At 49.5% G+C, this 25786-nt stretch overlaps 1 protein-coding gene across 5 annotated transcripts in view; it reads right to left on the reverse strand.

Moving 5' to 3' along the window:
• Positions 1 to 25247, reverse strand: part of CHD3 (chromodomain helicase DNA binding protein 3) — a 60333-nt gene extending 35086 nt beyond the window's left edge. For 2 of the 5 annotated variants that reach the window (XM_067555170.1, XM_067555155.1), the window contains exons 1-4: positions 24473 to 25247; positions 7875 to 7993; positions 6651 to 6824; positions 4482 to 4606 (exon numbers count right to left, since the gene is read on the reverse strand). In XM_067555170.1, coding sequence (XP_067411271.1) covers positions 4482 to 4606; positions 6651 to 6824; positions 7875 to 7993; positions 24473 to 24677 — 623 coding nt within the window. In that variant the 5' untranslated portion in view covers positions 24678 to 25247. The remainder of the gene's footprint in view (positions 1 to 4481; positions 4607 to 6650; positions 6825 to 7874; positions 7994 to 24472) is intronic. The other 3 variants (XM_067555180.1, XM_067555176.1, XM_067555162.1) reach the window with 3 other exon arrangements.
• Between the last annotated feature and the right edge of the window lie 539 nt (positions 25248 to 25786).

Here is a 25786-nt window from a genome sequence, read left to right on the forward strand (position 1 = left end):
AAACTGTGTTTCGGATCGAACTAAATGACTTTCTTTTTTTTTTAAATCTTTGATTCACTGAAAAATTCAAAAAATTTTGTTTCTGGTATTGCCAGAGAAGCAAAAAAATCAGTTATCCTCACCGCTTTTCCAAGACAGGCAGCAAAATTAACCAGAAGCCTAGATATATTCCCATAGGAGGAAGGGAGTGAAAAGATTCAAGCTGTCTCGTTAGAGAGAAGACTAAGATGGGGCATGAGGGATACAAAATAGTGAAGCGCACAATCAGTCTAGTGTCTTTATTTACCCTCTTTCATAACCCCACAACAAAGGGTTGTTTGGAACAGAGGCAGCCTATTTAAAAAACAATAAAATATAAGGAAATCGCTCTGTGATTTTTTACATGTTGTGTCATTCATCTGTGGAGCTCCATGCCACTGGATATTAACCAGGATAAGAGCCAAGTTTAAAGATAATTAGAAGGACAGCCCACACCCAGTCAGTGTGGTACTCTGTCCCCCACTAGACGGACAGCTAGAGAGGTTGATGAGCCTGCTACACCCTTGGGCTAAGGGACATGGTCAGAGGTCCCAGGTTCAATCCCTGTTGCCCCCCCCCCCGACATTTATATGAGAACATCAGTTAGGAGAAAGCACTTATGAACAAATAAATGGGATGAAATATCCCTTCTGGGCAGGTATTTTATAATAGGAGTTTTACTGAATCTTCCTCTGAAGCAGGCAATACTGGTCAATGTCAATTTCATTGGGCTAAACGGAAGGAGCAATTAAATGTCCCGCTGTGTAGTGAGAGTTGATGCAATGGGAAGCCACTGCCTAAACCAATGTAGATCAGAAGCAAAGGGGTTTCCATGGGATTGATTTGGTTGCAATGCGCATGTAAGAGAAAGTAACAGCAAGCCAGTAGAAAGCGAGAGAAAGGCAATCATGAGTGTGTCCCTTAGAGGAGGCCAAGAGACAAAAATCCTTTGGCCACAGGACTGGCTAAAAAGGTGGGCTTAGAGACCATAAGACTTCCCCAAAGAAATTTCTGTTTGAACTAGAGCAGAGCTCACGGGAGGGGGGGAGGGGGGGGATCCCATCTGGATTTAAAATTTCAGATTGCAAGCAAGGAAACTGCCTGCAGTTGTTTGATCCTACTGTGTTAGAGAAACAGGACTTGGTGGACATCACTGGTATCCATTTCTCCTCCTAACGGAAACAACCGTCTGGCTTTTAAGAGGTGGAACGCTGCCCTCTCTTTGTGACACATTCTTGCTCCGTAGCACACATCCTCTCTATTCCTCCTCATTGTGATATTAGAGCACAATTCTGTTTATAAAGGATCAGTTGGGTCACACCCTGATTTTATAGGTACCCCCAAGGGATCATTACACGGCGACTGTGCCACTCTGCGAAGCACTGACAAGGCCTCAGGTGCGGCTTCTGGTTTTGGGCCTTGCACTTTACCAGGGATGTGGCCAAACTGGAGAGAATCCAGAGAAGGGCAACAAAAAATGCCCAGAGCTTTAGAAAACTTGACCTGCGAGGAAAGCTTAGAAGAATTGAGCAGGTTCAGTCTAGAAAAGAAAAGGGTGAGGGGGGGAACACCGTAGCTGTCTTCAAAGACGTCGACAGCTTTTATAAAGAGAACGCGAATCCACTGATCTCCACGGTGAGACAAGAAGGAACTGGCCTAGTTCAGCACTAGAACTGGCTGTCAAGGGAGTCCCCCATTAAGAACAGGTTGGATAAACACCTGTCAGGGATGGTCTAGTTTTACTTGGTCCTGCCTCAGCGCTGGGGGCTGGACCTCTCGATGTCCCTTCCAGCCCTGCATTTCTAAGACCCAATTCACGGAAAAAACCAATTAACCAAACCAGACACTAGGTGGCGTTCTCGGTCCAGCTACAGCCTTGGAGAGTGGGGAAAAAGGACGTTTCTTGGGGGATATTCTGGGTCAGGACCTACAAGGCAAACCGTCCACACAGTCTGACATTGCATTTTCCATTCTGAGAGGTGGGGGCACTCTCCAAGGGGAAAGCAAGATTATTATTCCCCATTTAACAACAGGGAAACTGAGGCACAGAGCAGCCGACCCAGGTATCAAACCCAGATCTCTTTCCTCCCAGCCTACACTGCCTCCCGCCCCAGGCAGGGAGGTCACCAGCAGTTGTCAGTGCCTCAGCCAATCCTCCTGTGAAACCAATTTGACCAGGACCCTTCCTCAGCCGCGCAAAAGAGTCTGGGTGGCAGGCGAGAGTCGCACCGAGGGCAGAATGGGGCTGGCGAAAACGCGATTGGTGGGGGAGCCACCCAAAAAACTTTCCAGTTGCAGAGATTGTAGATTTGAAGGCCTGAAGGAACACATGCAACCATCTAGTCCGACCCTCTCTATAACTCCCAGAGACTGTTTCCTGGTTGAACCAGAGAAGACCTTGGGACCCCACCTTGACTGAAAACTTGGCCAGGACAGAGAATCCGCCGCAGAGGTTGAGAAGTTGTCCCAACAGCTCACACCCCTTGCTTTTAAAAATGCACAGTTTCTTCTCGATCGGAAGCCATCCGGCTTCAACATCCAGCCATCAGATCTCATCAGAGCTTCGTGTGCTAGATGGAAGAGTCCCCCCACTATCGTAACAGCTGCTGCCCTGATCTCCGGCCCCGAGGCACAGAACCAACATAGCTGAAAGAAGCAAGCAGCATGGCCACCGTAAGCCCGGCTCCCTCCAAGACAACCACGCAGGAGAGGAGAGCCCTGATGGGGGCTAATTAGCCGAGGACTGACGCCTTTGACTGCTCCTGAAAACCTGCTGGCAGTCGGCACAGCTCCTGTCGCCCTGGGCCTGGAATTCTAGTTGATCAGCTGGCCGGTGGACTTGGCACTGGCTTCGGTGTCTGGGAAGTCTGGAGGAGTTCACTCACCACGGCGACCCAGCGCCGAGTTCGCCCGGGCTAGGATGGCGGAGAGGGAAGGTCGCGCTCCCCGCTTGCCAGGCAGGAAGCCTTCTTGGCCGCAGATCCTACCTGACAAGACAGGATCCGACTCCAGCCCCCCAACTGCAGCTGGCTGCCGCAAACTCCCTCACTCAGAGGCACCAGCGTAAACCAAGCCAACTCAGCTGGCTGCTGCTACCCCGCGTTCTCCTGGGCTTGCCGGGCTCCGGCACAGCCAGCAGGCACTCTGCCAGGCCCCCGAGCTGTACTGACGTCCAGCGAGCGTGTAGTCGAGCGTCACAGGGGCATGTTGCTGGGGTGTCATCAGGGCAACGACAGCGTGGCAGAGTCCGTGTCTGCTCACTGACCCACCCCAGCACCTAACCCAGTGGGCTGGGGGGCAGAGGGGGTACAGAGGGTCTGCAGAGGAAAGATCCCAGCTGGCATAAATGGGCATCGCTCCCTCACAATCAATGGGGCCAGGTCCCAGCCGGTGTTAATGGGAGTCAATGGGGCTAGATCCCGGCTGGTGTCAATGGATGTCTCTCCATTAGAATCAATGGGGCCAGGTCCCCAGCCGGCGTCAATGGGCGTCTCTCCATTGGAGTCAATGGGGCCAGGTCCCAGCCGGTGTAATTCAACCATGACTCCACAGTTATCAGTCTTCCTTGGGTTCCTTCTCCCCGAACACGTGGTGCGGCCTAGCCCAGCCCTCGGTGTAGGGGACTGGTGTCCACTGAGGAGCAGGAGGAGGAAGTAGATCAGGTATGAGCTTCCTCCTCCCCTTTCAGGATCTGCTGGCCCCAGCTGCAGCCCAGGAGCCGGGCGAGACGAAAGATGGCTTGGTCCAGGGACGAGTGATCAGCAGCAGGGGGAGTGTTTTAGGGAAAGGGGGAGCCTTTTCATCTTTCTCCTCCCTGGCCACAGGGCAGGCGAAACTGGGGCAGCGCCCCACGGCAAGGACTGAGATGCCCTAGAGAGGCTCCATGCACCCCCATGAGGCCCAAGAAATGAACTCACGAGTGACAGCACTGAAAGCCACAGCTGGATGGAAAGCAGCAGCACGGACCTTTGTCCCAAAGAGACCATCGAGAGGGCTTGTTAAATTTACATTCCAGCGGGATGCATGCCGAGATCAGCACCCACATCCTGCCAGACGCCCTGACCCAGATCCGGGCCCTCCTTGCGCTGGGCACTGCACCAACTCCTTACGGCAATAGGGGGCCTATCGCACCACAGAGATCCAAATCAAGGTGGGTGCCAGGCACTGCTCAAGAGGCCCAGTCCTGGCCACGAAAACTCCAGACAAAGGGTGGGAGGGGAAATGGAGGCCCAGAGAGGAGAGGGGACCCGGCCGAGGTCACATGACAGAGCAGTGCATGAGCCCGGCCCATGTGTCCACCCCACCTCCTGGACCACAGCCTGATTCGATGGGAAACCCGAAGACGCCAGAAAGCCTCTGCGTTGCTCAAGCCCGGTTCTCGGATCAGGCGGCCGATCACAGTGCGTGTCATCCCCCTGTCACCCCCACCCCCAGCTCGACCCCACGCGCTGACGGGATCTTACCTCATGAACTGGCTGAAGGCTTTGTAGTTGGTAAGCGTGTGATAATCCTCCTCGGAAAACACATGGTCCACGTCTTCCAGCCCCCAGGTCATGAGCAGCTGGGCTGAGGATTTCTGCTCCACCTGCTAACCAAGCCAAATGCTCCCGTTAGCCAGCCGGCCAGCTGGAGAGCGTTACCAGGGATTGTCTCCAAAGAGGATGAGACATCCCTTCCCTCCCAGTCAGAGGTTTCCCGGGACTGGCGCATGGAAAGGAAGCCGGTGGCAGGGGACACAGATGCATCCTACTCTAGTCCTGAGAGTTATACTGCTCTTCCACACCCCTGCTAGAGATGGGATATAATGGATCTCCCACAATTGCCAAGGATCCAGGCAATGCAGCAAAAGGGAGCTGGGAAAATAAAGTCAGAGTTCAAGACCAGAAGGACCATCAGAGCATCTAGCACGGCTTCCTGTCAAGCACAAGCCACCCCCTCAGTAAGCCCAGCATGGTCGGGGACCTTTGTCAATTTTCCAGTTCATTGGCAGTTCTGAAAAATCCAGGAATGGGAGAATCATTACGGGGTCAAACCAGAAACAAAGATTTTTGATGTTCTTGGCAAATCGAAAAGTCAAAAAAACCCAACCAATTGTTTTGGGTCAAACGCTACATTTTGCTCGCCCTGAAATTCAATGTTTGGCTTCAATTCCGATCATTTTTTAAAAATTAAATTAAAGGAAATGCTGAAACAAAAGGTTGTTTCAAACCAAAAAAAAATCAAAACCTTTCGATTGCAAACTTTTTTTTTTTTAAAAAAAAACATTTTCGAGTGTTTAGAATTAAATCACAGGAAATTTTGAAATAAAAGGTCGTTTCGAACTGAAAAAAAATCAAAATGTTTCATGTCGGTTTGGAGCACAATTTACCTTTTCCGGTTTAATAAAATTAACGGAAATTTTTTAGGTGAAAAGTCGTTGCGAAATATTTTGATTTTTTTAGCCTTTTTTTGAGGGTCTTGTTGGTTGGCTGGCTGGCTGTTTGACTGATGGTTGGTTGGTTAGCTGTAAGAAAGTCCCCTCTCCATCTTCTGTTTAGCTAAGCTAAACAAGTCCAGCTCATTAAGTCTCTGGCTGTCCCTGAATGCTTTTTGTGGCTCTTTTCTGCACCTTCTCCCACTGAACGGTATTCCCAGAGCGCTAACTACAGCCATAATTCCTGTCCCCAGGCGAGCTCAGCTTCGCAAGAAACTCCGCTAATCAGATAGCCCCCTGTGTAGAAGTCCACGCTGAGAAAGAGCACGCGCTTGGGAATCGCTGAAGGCATCCGAGCAAAGGCCGAGATTGCTAAAAGGGCTCACCGGAGTTTCTGCACCTAATCTTGGCAGCCCTTATGCCCTTTCCAGACATCAGCCAAAAGCGAAGAGCTTTGGAGGCACAAGTTCGCTAGCAAACAGGCCTTTGATGAGACCTAAGCTGCTGTTCGTGCAGGCTGAGCTAAGCCGCCCCATCCATTTGCCGGCAGTTCCGTGGTTCGCTGCTTCGGTTAATTGCAGGAGTGGGCTGGTGGGGAGCTGAAGCGAGCCCCCAAACGGCGCTCGCTAAAACGCAACCACTGCAGTGAAGCGCCACACCTCCAGGAATCCTCTTTCTCGGCTGGCAAAGGGTCCAACTGATTGCCAGGTTTGGGGTCGGGAAGGAATTCCCTCCCCACCCTCCAGACCGGCACAGATCGGGGAGATTCTTCAACTTCCTCTGCAGCCTGGGACACAGCACATCTGGCCATGTCTCACCTCGTCAATTCCCTGCCAAGCGCAGGGGCCTCAGGCACCAGGGGCACCTCGGTCTCCCCTGTTCTCTGCCAGGTGAATGTCCTAAATTGCTTAGGTCTTTGGGCTCGATACAGGGGTAAGTGGGTGAAAACGACTGGCCTGTGCTCGACAGGAGGTCACAGTAGATAATTTGAGGGCCCCTTCTGACTTTTCCCCCTCCAGCCCATGCAGCCACAACCCAAGGGAGCCAGACATCTGGGCAATTGTTTCCCCTACAAGTGCAGACAGCCACCAGGGAGGCCCTTGATTTTCACCCGAGACACCTTGCTCAGCAGCACACAGCAGGGGGTGGCGGAGCTCCCTGCCTGCACCGAGAGGGCCCTTAGCCCGGCGGCACGGCCCTCCACTCCCAGGCTCTGTACCTTTACTTTCCGGCCTGCGTCATCATCCACCTTTTTCCGGCGTTTGGTCTTCTTCTCCTTCTTCTCTCGGTGCTTCCTCCGCTTCTTCTTGGCCACCCCTCCGTAGTCGCTGCCGCCGCTCTCCGATTTCTCCCGATACTCGTCCCGGTCCGATTCAAACTCGTCCTCACTGACCTGAGGGACAGGAGGGTTAAGTCAAGGGGGGAGAAATCTGTTCACAGACTCCAGATGAACTGGTGGGGACAAACTGGGGGGAGGCAAGGGGAATCTGTCAGTCCCAGTCAAACTAGTTGGGACAATTGGGGGGGAGGTTGTTGGCGGCTCGGGTTGAACCAGCTGGGACAATTTTGTGGGAATATTTTTATGATTTATTAATCCCGCCCCCCCAAAAAAATGTTGAGTGGGAAGATTGATCGAAAGCGACCCTACTCCAGCGAAAGCAAGGAGAGTGGGAAAGCTCCCGAGCAGCTCTGCCTACGATGGTTGAGGGCCCTCAGGTGCAGGAGGGGATCAGAGGCAGGCCAGAGGCTGCCTAGCGGGACTCCAGGCAGCCAGCCCATAAGAGGACCGAAAAAGCGCTGCAGCAGCAGGAATGCCCTGGCAAGGAAGCTGCTGGATTTTATCATAATAATCCGCAGCTCTTAGCTAACACGTTTCATCAGCAGATCTCAAAGCATTTCTCAAAGGAGGTCAGTGTCATTTCACAGATGGGGAAACTGAGGCACAGCAGGGGGGCGGGGGGAGAGTGATTTGCTCAAGGTCACCCAGCAGGCCAGTGTCAGAACTGGGAATAGGACCCGGGAGTCCAGGGCCCCAGTCCAGTGCTCTGCCCACTAGGCCACGCTGCCTCTTTAAGTTGAAAAGTTAAGTTTTCTTTTGGGGTTGTCAGTGCAACCAAAAAAATGCTGCCCTGAATGAAGGGGCCGAATGAACTCTGGGGGCGGCGTTTGAGCCTTCCCGGGCCGGAGAGACGGGCCAGCCGCTTGCAGGGCCGATAAATGCAGCTCAACGACCAACCGGCCCACCGAGTTCAAAAGGGGAGTTGTCGCTGCATAGATTCCAAGAGCAACCCACCTACCATCGCCCCAGGGGCTGTACCGACCCCCCTGTCTGAGATCACAAGCCCACACCCCCATGGAGTCAGGCTGTACAACCCCCCAACCTCCCTGGCCAGCCGCCAATGAGTCCACGGCCCCAGATCTTTGCTGCCAACAGGTGGCTTACCATTTTTTTGCGCTTCCGGGGCTTCCCTGGCTTGTTCTCCTTCTGCTTGCGGGGACCCCTCTTCTTTTTCTTGGTGCCCAGGGCGCTCTCCAAGCTCCTGAGATCCCCATCTTCTTCATCTGCAGAGAGGAGTGGAAAGAAAAAAAGAAAAAGCACAAAGCGTTCGTTCAGCGGGCTGCATTTGGCTCGCACGCCAAAGTGAGATTTCTTTTCCCCCTCCAGCCTGGCTCTGCCAACAATCCTCACCTCTGAGCAGCAGGGGCCATGTGCTAATAAGCTGGGAGACCTGCCGGGAGGCCCTACAGCCATTCCCTCCGGAGGGCTGGAGCTGCCATCTGTTCTCCACGCCTGCCACGGTTGCCGGGCACGGATTACAGGCCCCCAAGGAACTCGGCTAAGACCGCGGCTCATTGCGCTTTGCAGCCACTTGAAGCCGTCAAATCAGGAACGGCCGCTGGGCACGCGGGGACCTCCAAGGTGAACGGCGGGCCAAACAGACACGGGCGCACAGTCTGGGCCAAGGGAATCTCTTGGCTCGTGTCAACATTAGCTCCCCATTAATTCTCTCCCCCACTGTCCTAAAGCCACGAGAACATAAAAGCTGCCAGCTTGGGTCAGACCCTGCTACATCTAACCCAGTATCCTGTCTCCGACAGCAGCGCTTCGGGGAAGTGCACAGAACAGAGCAATTACAGAGTGATCCACCCTCATCTACCACTCCTGACTTCTGGTAGTCCGGGCTTCAGAGTCGCCACGAGCATGGGGTTGCATCCCTGCCCATCTTGGCTAATAGCCATCGATGCCTCCTTATCCTCCATGAACTGCTTTTTTTTAACCCTGTTATTTTTTTGCCCTTCAGCCACCTCTCCAAGCAACGAAATGCACCGGTCAGTTGTGTGAAAAAGAACTTCCTCTTCTTTGTATTAAACCTGCTACCTATTCATTTCACCAGGTGACCCCTGGTTTTTGTCGGGTGTGGAAGGGTAAAATAACTCTTCTCTCTTCACTCAGTGCAGGGGTCTCTGGGTGCAACTGACTGGCCTGCGCTAGAGAGGTCAGATTAGAGGATCTAATGACCCCATCCGGCCCTAAATTCAATGGAACAGGCCCAGTTCCATTTCTCTCTCACACACCGGCTTTACACAGGTGTAGTTCCCTTGGTTAATGAGCCAGTCCTGGGTTTCCAAACCGCCGCCGGCCTTTGATTCTGCAAACACGCCAAATCCTCTCAACTGAGGGCATTTTATTACAGAAGCCAACAGAGATCAGGGCCTCAGTGTGCCAGATGCTGCGCACACCCCAAGTGAGAGACCATCCCTGTCCCAAGGAGCTTGCAATCTAAATAAACAGAGAAGGGGAAACTGAGCCACGAGGTGTGGGAACGACTCACCAACAGACACAGAGCAGGCCAATGGCAGAGCCAGGCCTAGGTCCAGTCCAGCCTCAAAGTTTCATAGAGTTTAAGGCCAGAAGGGCCCATCATACACACCAGCCCAGCAGCTAGAAAGAGGATTTATTTGCACAACATCAAAGCACTGGCCCACTGTGCCCAATGTCCCATCTCCAGTTCTGGCCAATCTCTAATGGTTCAGGGGAAGTTGCCTCCCCTCCCCCCCGGCTCTGAGATACATCTGGCCAATTGTGCAATGGGGGGAATTCCTTCCTGACCCCTGCAGGAGACGTGGCTGGAGAACCTGAAGCATGAGATTGACTAAGAGTCATTGTGTTTAATGCAAACTTGCACTAAATTACTGTGCTCCTCGCAAATTTTGGTGTTCCCGGCCCACACTGTTGAATAGGACTGACGTCAGGAATGAACAACCGGGAAATGCTCTCTTTCTGTAATGCTCTTTACACTGCAGGAAGGAATGTTAGGCACTCCCAGGATTCCTGCTTTTGGTATCCCTCGTGGCATTTCACCCTTGGCATGATGGCTTCCTTCAAATACCGCACAGGCTACAGATCAGCAAGTGCCAATCCAGAAAGACACATACACACATACATATTAAGGCTTATTTACATAGAGAAATTGAGCGGAATAGCAGCTCCACAATAACTCCCTGTCAGGAATAGCTACAGCGCTTGAGATTCTCTCCTTCTCTTCATGCAAATTAACTTTCAAGTGTAGACAAGCCTTCTCACATGTGTTTCCAAAGCTAGGCCCATCATCATCATCCTCAAAGCTTAAGGAATCCATTTTAAGGCACTTGGAGGAGAGGAAGGTGATCGGGAACAGTCAACACGGATTCACCAAGGGAAAGTCATGCCTGACCAACCTGATTGCTTTCTATGATGAGGTGACTGGCTCTGTGGATGTAGGGAAGGCGGTGGATGTGATATACCTTGACTTTAGCAAAGCTTTTGATACTGTCTCGCACAGTATTCTTATCAGCAAGTTAAAGAAGTATGGGTTGGATGAATGGACTATAAAATGGATAGAGAACTGGCTAGAGCATAGGGCTCAACGTGTAGTGATCAATGGCTCCATGTCTAGCTGGCAACCGGTCACAAGTGGAGTTCCCCAGGGGTCTGTCCTGGGGCCGGTTTTGTTCAACATCTTTATTAATGATCTGGAGGATGGGGTAGATTGCACCCTCAGCAAGTTTGCGGACGACACTAAGCTGGGGGGAGTGGTAGATACCCTGGAGGGTAGGGATAGGATACAGAGTGACCTAAACAAACTGGAGGATTGGGCCAAAAGAAATCTAATGAGGTTCAACAAGGACAAGTGCAGAGTCCTCCACTTAGGAAGGAAGAATCCCATGCACAGCTATAGACTGGGGACCGACGAGCTGGGCAGCAGCTCTGCAGAAAAGGACCTGGGGGTAACGGTGGATAAAAAGCTGGAGATGAGTCAGCAGTGTGCCCTGGTTGTCAAGAAGGCTAATGGCATATTGGGCTGCATTAGGAGGAGCATTGCCAGCAGGTCACGGGAAGTGATTATTCCCCTCTATTCGGCATTGGTGAGGCCGCATTTAGAATACTGTGTCCAGTTTTGGGCCCCCCACTACAAAAAAGATGTGGACAATTTGGAGAGAGTGCAGCGGAGGGCAACCAAAATGATTAGGAGGCTGGAGCACAGGACTTATGAGGAGAGGCTGAGGGAACTGGGCTTGTTTAGTCTGCAAAAGAGAAGAGTGAGGGGGGATTTGATAGCGGCTTTTAACTACCTGAAAGGGGGTTCCAGGGAGGATGGGGCTAGGCTGTTCTCGGTGGTGGCAGATGACAGAACAAGGAGCAACGGTCTCAAGTTGCAGGGGGAGGTCTAGGTTGGACATTAGGAAAAAGTTTTTACTAGGAGGGTGGTGAAGCATTGGAATGGGTTACCTAGGGAGGTGGTGGAATCTCCATCCTTACAGGTTTTTAAGCTGAGGCTTGACAAAGCCCTGGTTGGGATGATATAGCTGAGGTTAGTCCTGCTTTGAGCAGGGGGTTGGACTAGATGACCTCCTGAGGTCCCTTCCAACTCTAATATTCTATGATTCTATGATTCTAAAGCTGGCAATGGATTTCCAGCAGCGGAGATACACACGTGAAATCCACCCCAACCTCTCCCCAGCTAAATGCTATATTTACTCCTAGTACCCTATTATTTCACCAAAGGGCAGACAGCTGCGCTCTGGTATTTATTCATTCCCTACAGTCATGCTACTGACCCATGCAGCTGTGGAAAACAACCATTATTAAGGCTTTTATGGTGAAACAGATATTTACCGTTATTACTCTTTTGCAAAATAACATGCAGCAGCAGATATTAGTTTGGACCACGCGTCAAGGGAGATTATGGTTTCCTGCTGTCATCTAGGAGGACCTGGCTGGTCAGTTTCACACACCCCGGTTGTCAATTTCACACTAAGCAGAGAGTTGGGGGATCAGGCCAGTAAAGTCATAGAATCATAGAACCATAGAATATTAGAGTTGGAAGGGACCTCAGGAGGTATCTAGTCCAACCACCTGCTCAAAGCAGGACTAACCTCAGCTATATCATCCCAGCCAGGGCTTTGTCAAGCCTCAGCTTAAAAACCTCTAAGGATGGAGATTCCCCCACCTCCCTAGGTAACCCATTCCAGTGCTTCACCACCCTCCTAGTGAAAAACTTTTTCCTAATGTCCAACCTAGCCCTCCCGCCCTGCAATTTGAGACCGTTGCTCCTTGTTCAGTCATCTGCCACCATGGAGAACAGCCTAACCCCATCCTCCCTGGAACCCCCTTTCAGGTAGTTAAAGGCCGCTATCAAATCCCCCCTCATTCTTCTCTTTTGCAGACTAAACAAGCCCAGTTCCCTCAGCCTCTCCTCATAAGTCCTGTGCTCCAGCCCCCTAATCATTTTTGTTGCCCTCCGCTAGACTCTCTCCAACTTGTCCACATCCTTTTTGTAGTGGGGGGCCCAAAACTGGACACAATATTCTAAATGCGGCCTCACCAATGCCGAATAGAGGGGAATAATCACTTCCCGTGACCTGCTGGCAATGCTCCTCCTAATGCAGCCCAATATGCCATTAGCCTTCTTGACAACCAGGGCACACTGCTGACTCATCTCCAGCTTTTTATCCACTGTTACCCCCAGGTCCTTTTCTGCAGAGCTGCTGCCCAGCTCGTCGGTCCCCAGTCTATAGCTGTGCATGGGATTCTTCCTTCCTAAGTGGAGGACTCTGCACTTTTCTTTGTTGAGCCTCATTAGATTTCTTTTGGCCCAATCCTCCAGTTTGTTTAGGTCACTCTGTATCCTATCCCTACCTTGCAGGGTATCTACCACTCCCCCCAGCTTAGTGTCATCCGCAAACTTGCTGAAGATGCAATCTACCCCATCCTCCAGATCATTAATAAAGATGTTGAACAAAACCAGCCCCAGGACCGACCCCTGGGGAACTCCGCTTGTGACTGGTTGCCAGCTAGACATGGAGCCATTGATCACTACTCGTTGAGCCCTATGCTCTAGCCAGTTCTCTATCCATTTTATAGTCCATTCATCCAACCCATACTTCTTTAACTTGCTGATAAGAATACTGTGAGAGACTGTATCAAAAGCTTTGCTAAAGTCAAGGTATATCACATCCACCGCCTTCCCTACATCCACAGAGCCAGTCACCTCATCACAGAAAGTCGCATCAGTGATGAATGGGTGGAGAAAAGGTGGATGGAAATGCTGACTTTACGCCCCCATCCCTCACAAGAAAAGCCTGTGTGTTTTTCTTTACATTAAACCAAGCATTTGCAAAGCTTGCAGAGCCGAGCCCCAATCAGTCACAGAAATGTAGGGCTGGAAAGGATCACAAGTGGTCAACTAGCACGCCACGCAAACCTAGATCATCCCTGACTGTCCAACCTGTTCTTAAAAACCTCCAATGACAGGGATTCTACAACCTCCTGTGGTAATCCATTCCAGGGCTTAATTACCCTGAGAGTTAGGAAGTTTTTCCTGTTATCTAACCCAAATTTCACTTGCTGCAAATTAAGCTCATTGCGTCTTATCCTATCTTCAGTGGACACGCAGACGCAGAACAATTGATCACTGTCCTAACAACAGCCTTTTACATATTTAAATACTATAATGTCCCCCCTCAGCCTTCTCTTCTCTAGACGAAACTGGCCCAATTCCGTCAAACTTTCCCCATAGGTAGACTTGGCAGTATTCAGTTTGGTTTGGTTTTATCATTTTGGCAGATATCCATTTATTTTTACACATTTTTAAAAAAATGTTCATTGTTGTGCAAAATTATGGGGTTTAAGCATCTTTCAATTTTCGTCTACAGTGGAACCTCCAAGTTAAGAACACCAGAGTTACAAACTGACAGGTCAACCACACACCTCATTTGGAGCCTGAAGGACACGATCACGCAACAGTAGAGACGAAAAATAAAGCAGTGTTGTGTTAAACAAAAACTACTAAAAAAAATTAAGGGAAAACAGCATTTTTCTTCTGCAGAGTAAAATTTCAATGCTGTATTAAGTCAATGTTCAGCTGTAAACTTTTGAAAGAACAACCATAACATTTTGTTCAGCGTTACAAACATTTCAGAGTTATGAACAACGTCTATTCCCGAGGTGTTTGTAACTCTTGAGGTTCTAGCTTGTTTAAATTTTCCCAGTTGTGGGAAAGCATGGGGGTGACCAGGAAATAATTATCTAAGGACAGCAGTGCTGTGATTCAAAAAGTGAACTCTTTATAACCATTAACACACCAATTGTCAACATCCCATGTTAAAACATACGAACAAAATATCCTCAAATCCGACTCTAAGAAGTTTTCAAGTAACATTTTTCTTACTTCGCCTATTTGTAAATTTCGATTACCACCCATGGAAATATTTTTTCAACAGTTGGTGATGGTGAAATCAATGTTTACCAACATTTAGCATAAAAATCTTACTCAAAGGTCAGGTTTTCAAAACCACTGATCATTTTTGGAAGTTAACAGATAAAGAGCAACATACCGCAGTGGTTCTCAACTGTGTAAGGTGTAGGTCTTCCAGGGGGTACATCAACTCATCTAGATATTTGCCTAGTTTTACAACATGCTACATAAAATGCACTAGCGAAGTCAGGACAAACTAAAATGTCATACAATAACTTGTTTATACTGCTCTATATACCATACACTGAAATGTAAGTACAATACTTATATTCCAATCGATTTATTTTATAATTATATGGAAAAATGAGAAAGTAAGCAATTTTTCAGGAAGAGTGTGCTGTGACATTTTTGTATTCCTATGTTTGATTTTGTAAGCAAGTCGTTTTTAAGTGAGGTGACACTGGGTGTACGCAAGACAAATCAGACTCCTGAAAGGGGTACAGTAGTTTGGAAAGATTGAGAACCACTGACACAGGATCAGGGCATGAGAGTTTTCTATATGGGGAAATTAATCCAGATTAACTAAAGGTCTGAATTTAAACCAGATTACTTCCCTGTGTGGATGCTGTCAGTCAGAGGCCTTAATTCAGATTAATTTAATTCCCTTCCTAAGCAAAGCAATTGTTCCGGACTAAAATAATTTTCATTCCAGAACAGTATTCACATGGGGAACTATTCTGGGCAATTTCCCCATGCAGTTAAATGCTTAGTCCCCTAGGCTGGGATTGCATCCAGTACTTGTCCAAGTCCTGCTCAAATCAAGAGTCTACGGTAAATCTCCCCCTAATTTCAATGGGAATAGGGTTGCTTAATTTGTAATGAAAGAGATGCCGGGGCACAAGCAATTTTTTTGATTTTCATAACTGACATATCAAGTACAGAGGAGCCGGGGCTAGCAACAGCCAAGCCTAGAAGTGCCGGGCACAAATTAAGCACTGGTTGGGACAAAGTACTCCTGAGAGAAGCCAGGCCTTCAATCCATCTTTTGAGTGACAGATGCTCAGCATGTCTGCCCCTCACCCCAAAATGCAGGGAGGGAAGATTAAATACAGAGGATTTCTTGCTGGATTTCCAGCACGCCCATCTCCCTGAGACGGCCGGGGCTGAGTATTGAAAGCACGACTCAGATTTGAGGTTGAGAAGGAATTTCCCCCTCCAGGTCAGATCAGCAGGGATCTTGGGAGGTTTCACCTGCCTCTGTAGCATAAGGTGCAGATCGCTTTCCGGGATCACCTGGGCACAGATCTCATCTAGTCAATTCCTTGCCATCATGACCTAAGTCTCTTCTGTTCTCTGCCAGTTTAGTCTCTTCAGGATCAAGATGCTTTGGTCTATCTAAAGTAATCGGGCTCAATATAGGTGTAAACGGATGAACCTGACCTGCCTGTGCTATACAGGAGGAATGGATGGTCTCTTTTGGCCTTAAACGCTAAGCACACAGCACACAGGTCTCTCTGAGGTGCTCAGATCACTGTGCTCAGCTGCAAATCCCTGACAGGTATCTAAAGATCTCCAGAAAACCTAGCACCAGGGCAGACCAGGTCTTTGGGAGCAATCAGCGCCACACACCCAGCTGCCAAAGGGTGGCGGTGATGTGGCATTGCGGTCTTTTAATCCTGTCACTTAAACATAGAAACAGTCATGCTTGTGCTGGATCTCTGAGCCACCGATGGCATGTCTATGCTGTGGCTGTGAGGGTAGATGTACGCACGCACTAGCTAAAACAGCAGCATGGGCTAGCCACACAAGTGTAAGCTCGCCTGAGCCCTGGGGGCGTCTCTCACCCCCCAAGTCCAAGCCAGCATATGAGATCTGATGGGATCCCATTCCAGGCCAGGACAGTTGGGTCACGCCTGGCAAAGACAGCCGCAAATCTTGCTACGCAAAAGACCCGTGATTCAATCATCTCAGCACCGCTATCAAATGTCACTACCGGGATCCTGGTTTTAAAAAAGCAAAGCACTGAATTATGTGCTGAAGAGCAGAGGAAAGAGATGTTGGCTCCCTTTGCCTGTGGAGGTTTGACTTTTTCAGGCCCAGGGAAGTATGAATGACTAAAGCCAGACCTCTGGAAAAGGGGACTTTTTAATTCCGTGGATGTTGCCAACCCAAAGCATTCAAAAACCGTGAGTCAGGCCACAGAGAAAATCGTGAGTTCAGCTTAAAATAAAAAATCTGGAGATTTAAAAAATAAATGATAATTTCATGGTTCTTTCTCTCTGCCTCCAGGTTTTATGTCTTCAAGCTTTTCCCCCACAAGCTGAAGAATTAGTAGCTTACTATTTTTAAACCACCAAAGCTGAAATTCTCCTCCCACCACGTGACTCTGGGAGCTGAGGATTTAAGGAAATCACATGATGCAAGAGTTTGCAGCACCCTGCTCAGTGTATGGCACAAGGCAGAGCTTGTGGGGTGCAGCATGGAGATTCTGGACAGCGCCCCCAGTTCTCTCGCTCACCCCAGTATAAGTCAGGAGCCATTCCACCGGAGTCAATGGGTACAGTTCCCTCCTTCCTCACCCCAGTATAAATCAAGAATCAGACACATGCATTATCCCTCTTCACTTCTTTTTCCACAGCTCTTTAAACTTCTGCTCTCCTCTGTGGAAGCAGGACAGCCCTACCTGCTGTGATCAGCATCAAGGACGCCAGACGCATGGCCTTGCTATATCCCGGGACAGCCGGCTCAACAGGAATTAGATTCTCCACAGCCACTCTCCCTCAGTGAGCGATTTCTCCATTTGCTTGACTGGCGAGCGGGGGACTGCTCCCCAAGTGTGATGAATGCAGGACGGTCCCTGCCTCACAGAGCTTTTAGAAAGCCCTCGCTCAAACCAGCACGACCAGAATCCCAGCCACCGCCTGCACTCAGTCAAATCATCGCACCTTGAGGGATGGCTTTTTCATCCTTTGGGGGTTTTTTGGGTTTGTTTGTTTGTTTAAATTGGTGTCAGCAAAATTGACAGCCATGGAGACAGAAGATAATGAGCGAACAGAAACAAACACAACCTGACAAGGCCTCAACCCTGAGCCTGCCAGTTAGGGGTCAATTTTTAAGACCAGAAGGAGCATTACGACCACTTAGTCTGACCTCTGGGACATCTGAGAGCCCTCAGCTCATTGCACACCATACAGCCGTCATAAAGGAATGACTTTCCTTCTCTAACGGAGCTGTCCCTCCACCACCAGAGCAATGGGCTCAGGCTCTCAGCAGACTCAGGCAGCGTCGTTGCATCGCTCGACAATGTGAAGCGAGTGTGTTTTTCTTTCCACCGCAGAGATTTTTTACAGCCCTAGAAGTTAGGTTTATGCAGAGCATTGAGGAAGGAGGAAGATGGTCTTGTGGGTAAAGCTTTTTGACTAGGATTCAGAAGATTTGGGTTCAATTCCCATCACAGATTTCCGATATGATTTTGGCTAAATCACCAAGGCCCAGATTCTTAAAGGTATTTTGAATTAATGGGACTTAAAAACCTTTAAACCTCTGGCCTTCAATCCCTGTGGCCTCCAATTCTGGGGATAATGACGTGTCCCTCCCTCACAGAGCCGCTGGGATGTTGGTACGGGGCTCAGAAAGGGACCACAAAGCCCTTGGACAGACGAGATCAAACTCAGTGTTTGCCCAAGTGCCACAGATGCATCTGTCTCCTGGCTCAGGAGCGCCATCCCAGGACACACAGCCTTTCTCCTCCCGCTCATCCATCCAAATCAAGCCCGTGTCGATATCCAATGTCTGTTCAGTGACCCTACACATGTAACAAGCTGGGGGGCTCTTATCCCGGCTCCCCCTGGGACAGGTAGCCGCATAAATCACAACTGGCACTCACTGGCAGTCTTTTGACAGAGGTCAAAAACTAAATGGAGTCCTGGCTGCCCTCTCAAGCCCCAGAGAGGGTCCCTCTGGCTCACAGATTAAGAACACTGATCACACTGTATCTCTCTTCTCCAGGATACCAAAACAATACCCTTCACCAGCTCTAAATTCACGCCACCACGTCTTCACCCACAGGCCCTGATCAAACAAAGCCATGCGACTGATCCCACTTCAGCGAAACAGGCTGTGCAGGATTGGGGTCTTAGCTACAAGAGAGTGGTGACCCTGGATTTACAGAGGAGATAATTGATTTCTCTGGCCTTGGGAGGGGGAGAGCGGGGAGGGGGGAAAGACCTCAGGGAAGACAAGACAAATGCACGGGTTTACACAGGAGCATGCTGATCACCTACCCTGGGTGGATTCCTCATCTAATCCTTTGGCACCAGTCAACTTCACACAGCCTGCTAGATGTTGGAGACAGACAGAAGCCAGGGGTTGGCCAAACCCCTGCGCCAGATTCAAAGCAGGTGCAAGGCCAACATGAACTCAGCCGCGCAGAGAGGAATGACCTGTCAGATCGTGCCAGTCACCTCGACAGGGGATGCCTTGTTAGGTTACAAATCACAATGCAACCCTCTGACCCCCCCATCCCGGCACGCACACACACACACACGTACTCTGACAACACCAGCTATTTTGCCTTGCAAATCAAAATGCAAAAAAAAAAAAACAAATGGAGAAACAGCCAACAGCGCTGGAGTCGCCTTAGCACCGTCCCCACCTAGATTCATGAAGGAGCCTGGCTCACCCACCGGCCCCTTCTGTCTAGGCAGCTGCATTTCGCATCTGGCAGCGTCCCAGTTTCTTCTGACAATACAACATTATCTCTTTAGCCCTCTGGGTTGAATCACCTTGTTGCATTCCGCGCCGCTCAGTTCCCGGTGGGATGTAATTGACAAAGATGAGGCGAGCGGGGCAGCCTGTCCTACATTAGCCCCTCAGTCCCGTCAATTTCTAATCCTTCCATCAATCTTTTTTTTTCCCCCCTCACCCCTTTCAGATCCCCCCTCCCTAATCATAATATTGATGCACATGCGCAGCCGAGATTGGTATTTTGGCAGGCAATCAACTAGAATTTTCTACACACGTGACATTTCCACTCCCTATCTTGAAAAAAAAATTATATACATATATATATATATATATATATATAAAATACACGCACACACATACGTATTATATAACTCTACAACGGGTGGCGGGATAAAGATTTAACTAAAACCAGAAATAAGGAGTTATTTAACTGTAACCAGAAACAAAGAAATACTTAGGAGCACCATCTCATCCATTACAGATGTCTTTTACACTCCACTTGCATATTTAAATTATTAAAAAAAAAAAAAAAAAACCAAACCAAGAACAGATCCTTTATCTACGGAAGTTAACAGGGGGGAAAAAGCAATTTCCACTGGAGACGAGGGATAGGTAATTATTATTTTTCACAGTGGCTTTAAAAAAAATCATGGTTCACAAGACAGAAATTCACCAGTCAGGTCTGGAGGGGAAAGATGATGGTACAACTTCATTTTGCAACGCATCTCGGGAACTCTCCCAAATTAAATACAGGGATAGGAGGGAGATTTTCAAAAGAGCGCAGCTCCCAGTTAAGCAACTGACAGAAGCAGACAGATTTTCAGAAGTGCCTAACGCGCCCCCTCTTCCCCATTGTTCTCAGGTGGCTTGCTGAGCCCATTTGGAAATCTGTTATCTGGTATAAATCCACACCAGATGGCAAGGAAATGCCCCTGGCAAATGCAGCTTCAGCAAAAGAGCCAGGAGAGATCAGAGACCCAGTGCAAACGTAGGTAGGCTACTGAGACCGTCCAGAATTTCAGACGATGAGCTGGATTAGCAGGAGGTGGCAAAGCCGTTGCCACTTTAGGACCCACGTGAGGAAACCTCTGCCAAGGAAACCTGGTCGAGTTCTCAGTCCCCTACTCAGGAGAGGGAACAGCTATGTTAGAAGAGATTTCACACTGGAAAGCAACCAAGACCACCATTCCTCCAGTTGGATCCGTTACCGAACGCAGGATCAGGGTGCTAAATGTCTCCCCTCGTTTCCCAGACCCTGCAAAAATTTCCAGGTGGTGGTTTTACATGGAAATACAATTGAAAGTGTCCCTTAATCAAGTGCTAAATTTTGACCATGCAAGTAGTCCTGCTTAAATCAGTGAATTTAGCTGTCTGCATAGCTACGTATGCGTTTAAGTCCTTCCAGAATCAGGAGCATTGTTCTGATGTTTTCAGGATGGGCTCTGGAAAGAGGAATATACTGAGAAATTGACCTGTGATCTTCTACCTTCCCCATCTGGAGGAGTTTAGAAGTTAAAAATTATGGCTGAAATCCTGGCTTCGTTGAGGACAAAGACAAAATTCCCACAGATTTCAACAGAGCCAGGATTTCATCATAAAACCTCAATGCTGCAAAGACTTTAAGGATGTACTTAAAGTATTTGCAGGATCGGGGTCTGCTCTATACAGCACCCGGATCTCTGACTGGCAGCTTTTACTCATATACAAATAAAAGAAAAAGAAAAGCAATACAGTTATTTACTAACCATTATGGATTCTTTTGCTTAAGCTTCTGAGCATTACAGATGGAGAATTGGGAGGTGGATTTCAAATTTTGAGCCAACTTTCCCTGGGGAAGGAGGGACACCGCTTCTGTGATGACGCGACCCTTCTTTTAAAACTGAAACATAGATTTCTGACCATTCTGAAAATGGGGCAAGGGGCATCTTTATTTTAAAACCTGGGGTTTAAAAAAAAACCAAAAACATATTTTTCTTTTAACTGAAAGTAATTATTTTTCTCCCCCTTTAGTTTAATTTTTTTAAAATCAGTATTCACAATGGGGACGAATCCTTGTCTTTCTTTAAATTAGCTACACCTTTTAGGTCCTAAGTCTGCAAATCTTTCCTTCCATCATCTTCCCTCCACTTTCTCATATAATTATTATCCCTAGCTCTCTTCTCTTTTCTTCAGTAGATCTCAAAGTACTTTACAAAGAAGGTCAGCCTCTTCAGCCTCACATCACAACTGGGGAAACTGAGGCAGGGGTGGGGAAGTAGCTTACCCAAAGGGACCCAACAGGCCAGCTGCAGAGCAAGGATTTGAATGCAGGTCTCCACTAAACCACACGATTCAGTTCAGGGAAACCCCTTGTGTGAGCCAGGCCCCAAACTTGTGATTGTCTCTGCCCACATGAACAGAGTCATGGGATTGGGGCCTATGAGTTTATAGAAGAGCCAAATTTCTAGAAGCATCTAAGTGATTTAGGAACATAAGCTCCCATTTCAGATGCTTAGAACCCTAAAGCGACAGGATTTAGGTTTATAAATCACTTAGGCCCCGATCAACCGGAGACGATCCTTCGAGGATCTGGATTTGAGGCACTTGTGAAATCTCATGCCACAAATCTTCCAGGCATGACCTGATGCACAACACAAGGAACTGCACTCACAGCCTCAATTCAGTGGGACTACTTCCATAAATGAAATTACTCATCCAAACATCTCCTGGATCACAGACCCACTGCTTTGAAACCACTGAACACATTTTTATATCTGTAGTGACCATTGTTTTCAGCCAACTCAGGGAATACTAAGAAGGAAGATGGGGGGAGACAGCGGTCTTCCTGCATCAATTACTCCCCTCAACATTAAAATGAATGCATCTATTGAATCAAGAGAAAGCAAAGTGACTTTGGGGACTTGGAAATCAAATTTGGTGACCAAAAAATATTGGCTGTCCAGTATTTTTCTTTTTTTAAAAGCCACAAATCCTTTATCTACAACACTGAAACTAAGAAGTATACTTTTCTTTCTCTTTACGCTGCCGTTCTGATCAAAGTGCGGAAAGATCCTATTGCTGAGAATAACAGGAGAAGGGGTATGGATTGGGAGAGAGATTGTGAATTGAGACTAAGACAAAAGACCTGCCCCTCTTCCACGTTATGCATGGTGAATGACAAGTCTTTGCAAGATCAGGGCCTTGAATTGTAAACTCTTGCAACAGAATCCACCTAGTTGTTTCACTAGTACAGTACAACAGGGCCTTGATCCATGATTAAGGTATTCATGTGTTACTGTAATAAAAATTAAATTATTAATTACGGTAACAATGAACGGAGAGGGAAATCCAGTGGCATTTCACGCCCACCCTTTCTTTTTTCTCTGCTCCTCCCATTCCTTGATCTTCCTTTCCCCCCTTACCTTAGCTTTTCTTTATAAGGGAGAGCAAAATCCAAGTGAATCTAGGAAGACATTTATTTTGTGGCAGGCAAATATTGTGATTTTTTTGAAGGACAAAAGCCTTTGGCCAAATGGCTTGGAAATCACTAAGGTGTAAAACAGGCATTTTAAACCAGGCAGTACACCGATAATACGGTGACGGGCGCCACAAAATAGGAAGCATGTCAGTTACACATGCAGAATATTGGCTGGTCTTAGGGCAACAACTGACGTCAAGGGCAGGCCTCCAAAGGCGGCCTTTTCCCATGGGGCACAGATTCTTTTTGCTCCTAACGCGCCTGCCAAGCCCGTTTCTCCAGACACCCGCCACAGCCAGCCTGGCCCTGACCCATCCACTCCCACTGCAGCCATTGATTCTGTCCTCGCGTCACCCTCTGCTCCCGCCACTGCCAACTTGGCCCTGACACATCCACCCCTGTTGAGGGCAATGGGTCCCAATCCCTTAAGGCACCCTTAACTCCTATCACAGGTGATGTAACTATCTTGATGTGTGCCAAATCCCCTCCACGCAAGACGGGCCCCATCCTCACAAGGCACCGCCACGCATGGTGTGGGTAGCCAATGTGGCTATGTGCTATGGACTGCGAAACCACTTCCACTCCCGACATGGCCTAGCCCTGCATGGAGCCCAATGCTTTCCACCGCACCGAAGCAAAGGGGTCCCATCCTGCAGGGCACCGACTGACCTCTACAGCTATGTAAGTCGGGCAGGGTGTTGAGCACCATCTGCTCCCTATAGATGCCATCCCCCAGAGACCAACCTCTAGTCAGGGGGCCAAATGCCACCTACCACCCCTAATGCCAGCAGGCCACATCCCACAGGTTGCTGAGCCCCCACCTCACCTGATGCCAGCTGACCTCCCAGGCCTCTGACAATCCCTAAGGGCCCATCCCTCGAGGTTTCCTCCCCACCCACCGACCCCCATGCACCCTGTCTGGTCTACCAGGTGCCCTCCTTATCTGCTGACTAAGCATGGGGCCCCGTCCTGCCCACCGGGTACCAGGCCCTCCCACCAATGCCTAGCAGGCCCCGTCCTGCCCCCTCAGGACGAAGCACCCGCACTCCCAGCGCCTAGCAGGCCCCGTCCTGCCCGTCAAGCACCCCCACTCTCCCACCAACGCCCAGCGCCCGTCCTGCCAAGCACCTGCCCCAGCCACTGACCCCACAGGCCCTGTCCCACTTTGCAACCAAGGCCGCTTCAGCCCCACTGACCCCAGGGGGGGGTCCCATCTTGTGGCCTATCCACCTCCACTGACAGAATTATCCCCCCTGCCTTTGGGTTTGGGGAACCCCCCGCAGTCCCAATTTAATATTGGGGGGTGCGCCACACCTCCCGGGACCAGCCCGGGGGGCACTTTAATGGCAGCTGCTGGGGCTTTAATTGGGCAGGTTGAAGAGGGGGCATGCCTCCCCCCATTCAGGGGATCGATCCTGTTCTCCATTGGAATCCATGGGGGAGCGAGGGGCCCCACTGAGGCTACTTCAGGAGAAGGGGGATGCTCAAAACCTTCGGGGGGGGTTGTCCATACCCCTCCCCCACTCTGAACGTTGGAAAGTAGAATCTCTAGGCCCCCCCCCCCCTTCAACGTTCCAAAGCCGTTAGGCAGAGCGCGGGGGGGGGGGGGGAGGGCAGAAACTCTCAGGCCCCCCTCAACGTTCCAAAACCGTTAGGCAGCGCGCGTGGGGAGTGGGGGGTTAGAAACTCTCGGTCCCCCCTTAACGTTCCAAAGCCGTTGGGCAGCGCGGGGGAAGGGGGGGAGGAGGACGGGACTCTCGGCCCCTCAGCGTTCCAAAGCCATTGGGCAGCGCGGGCGCACGGAGGGGTCGGAACTCTTGGCCCGTCAACGATCCAAACAGGGGAAGGGGGGAGGTCTGGAAACTCTCCCCTCCGGGCGGGGCGAGGGGGCGAACTCTCGGCCCCTCAACGTTACAAAGCCGTTGGGCAGCGCGCGCGCCAGGGGGGGAAAGGGAAGGGAACTGAGAGGCTCGGAAGTCGGAACTCTCGGCCCCTCACCGTTCCACAGCCGTTGGTTGTTTACAAACAATGCCCCCCCCCCCCAGTTCCAAAGCCATTGGAGGGCGGCTCGAGGGTCAAGGGGGGAGGGGGGCTGTTTACCTGGAGGCGCCTCAGCTGCTGGTGGAGTTGATGCTGCTGGTGCTGGTGCCAGTGGAGCAACAGCGGGCGGGAATATGTCGCCTGGACTGTTGTCCCCTGCTCCTTCTTCCTCCTCCTCTTCCTCCTCTTCTTCTTCATCCCCCTCCACCTCAGACACCACCATCTCCTCCTCCTCTTCCTCGTCCTCCCTCAGAGGGGAAGCCATGGTGGTGCTGGGGGGGGGGGGGGCAGGGACCCACACAGAGAGAGAAGGGGGGGGGAACAACCCCCCTTCACCACACACAAAAATCCTCTCCCCCCCCCTTTCAGATCACCTCAGTCAAAAAAAGAACAGCATGAAAAAGTCCCATGAATGCAACCAAAAAATAAAAAAGAGGGGGGAAAAACTCCCCTCTAACTTTTTTCACACACCCCCCTTTAAAAATATAAAAGTGGGGGGGGGGAGAGAAAGGTTTAAAATATATTTAAATTCTGAGGGGCAGCTCAGCATAATATTTGCCACAAGAGCAAGGAACAAAAATGGCCGCCCTTAAATTATTTTTAAAACAGACCCCCCCCAGGAGGGAAAAAAAAAGGGGGGGAAATCCCCCCCACCCCTTTCTTTATTTAAAAAAAAAATAAAAAAATCCCAAAACAAAATGGCTGGCTTGATTTTTTAAGTCAACTCCCCCCCCCCCCCCACCACCACCACACACACACCTCTTCCTTGAGAGAGAAAAAATGCCCCCAAAAAAAAACCTCGCAAAAAAAGCGTCCAAAACAGCCACAACAACACAAAAAGGTCCCCTCCCCCCCCTTTGCTCTTAATTTTTGTCCTTATGGTTGCTTGTTTGAATCGCTCAGCTCATTGCATAGATGAACAATATTTGTATATTCCTGGTGGGGGGGGGGGGAACTGAAAGAGAAAGATTTCTGCATAAAACAAAGATGGCTGCTCTAAATTATTTCTTTTTTCTTATACTTCCCCCCCCCACCTCCCTCAATAAAAATATTTTTTACGGTGGGGGGGGGACAGAAAAGGCTGGGATTAATCAGTACTCATGCTCAGTGTGACATCAGCATAAATTGTTAAAGGTTAACTAGTTCCATACTAGTAACACCATATATATATATATCTCTCTCATTTTTTTTTGCCGGCTTTAGTAGTTCATGCAGGAGACAGGAGAAGGGGGGCCCTCTTTTTTTTCTTTCTTCCTTTCTTACTTTTAAATACTTCAGAAGGGAGTGGTGGGGTTTGGGTTTTTTTTTTTTTACCCCTCCCCCCTCTTTCTTTCTTTAGGACAAGAGAGGAAGAACCAAGGGGGGAAAAAAAAA

This window comes from Emydura macquarii, unplaced genomic scaffold, assembly GCF_026122565.2.
Source record: "Emydura macquarii macquarii isolate MOO-44397 ecotype Brisbane River unplaced genomic scaffold, CSIRO-AGI_Emac_v2 contig_306, whole genome shotgun sequence".
Lineage (NCBI taxonomy): Eukaryota > Metazoa > Chordata > Testudines > Chelidae > Emydura > Emydura macquarii.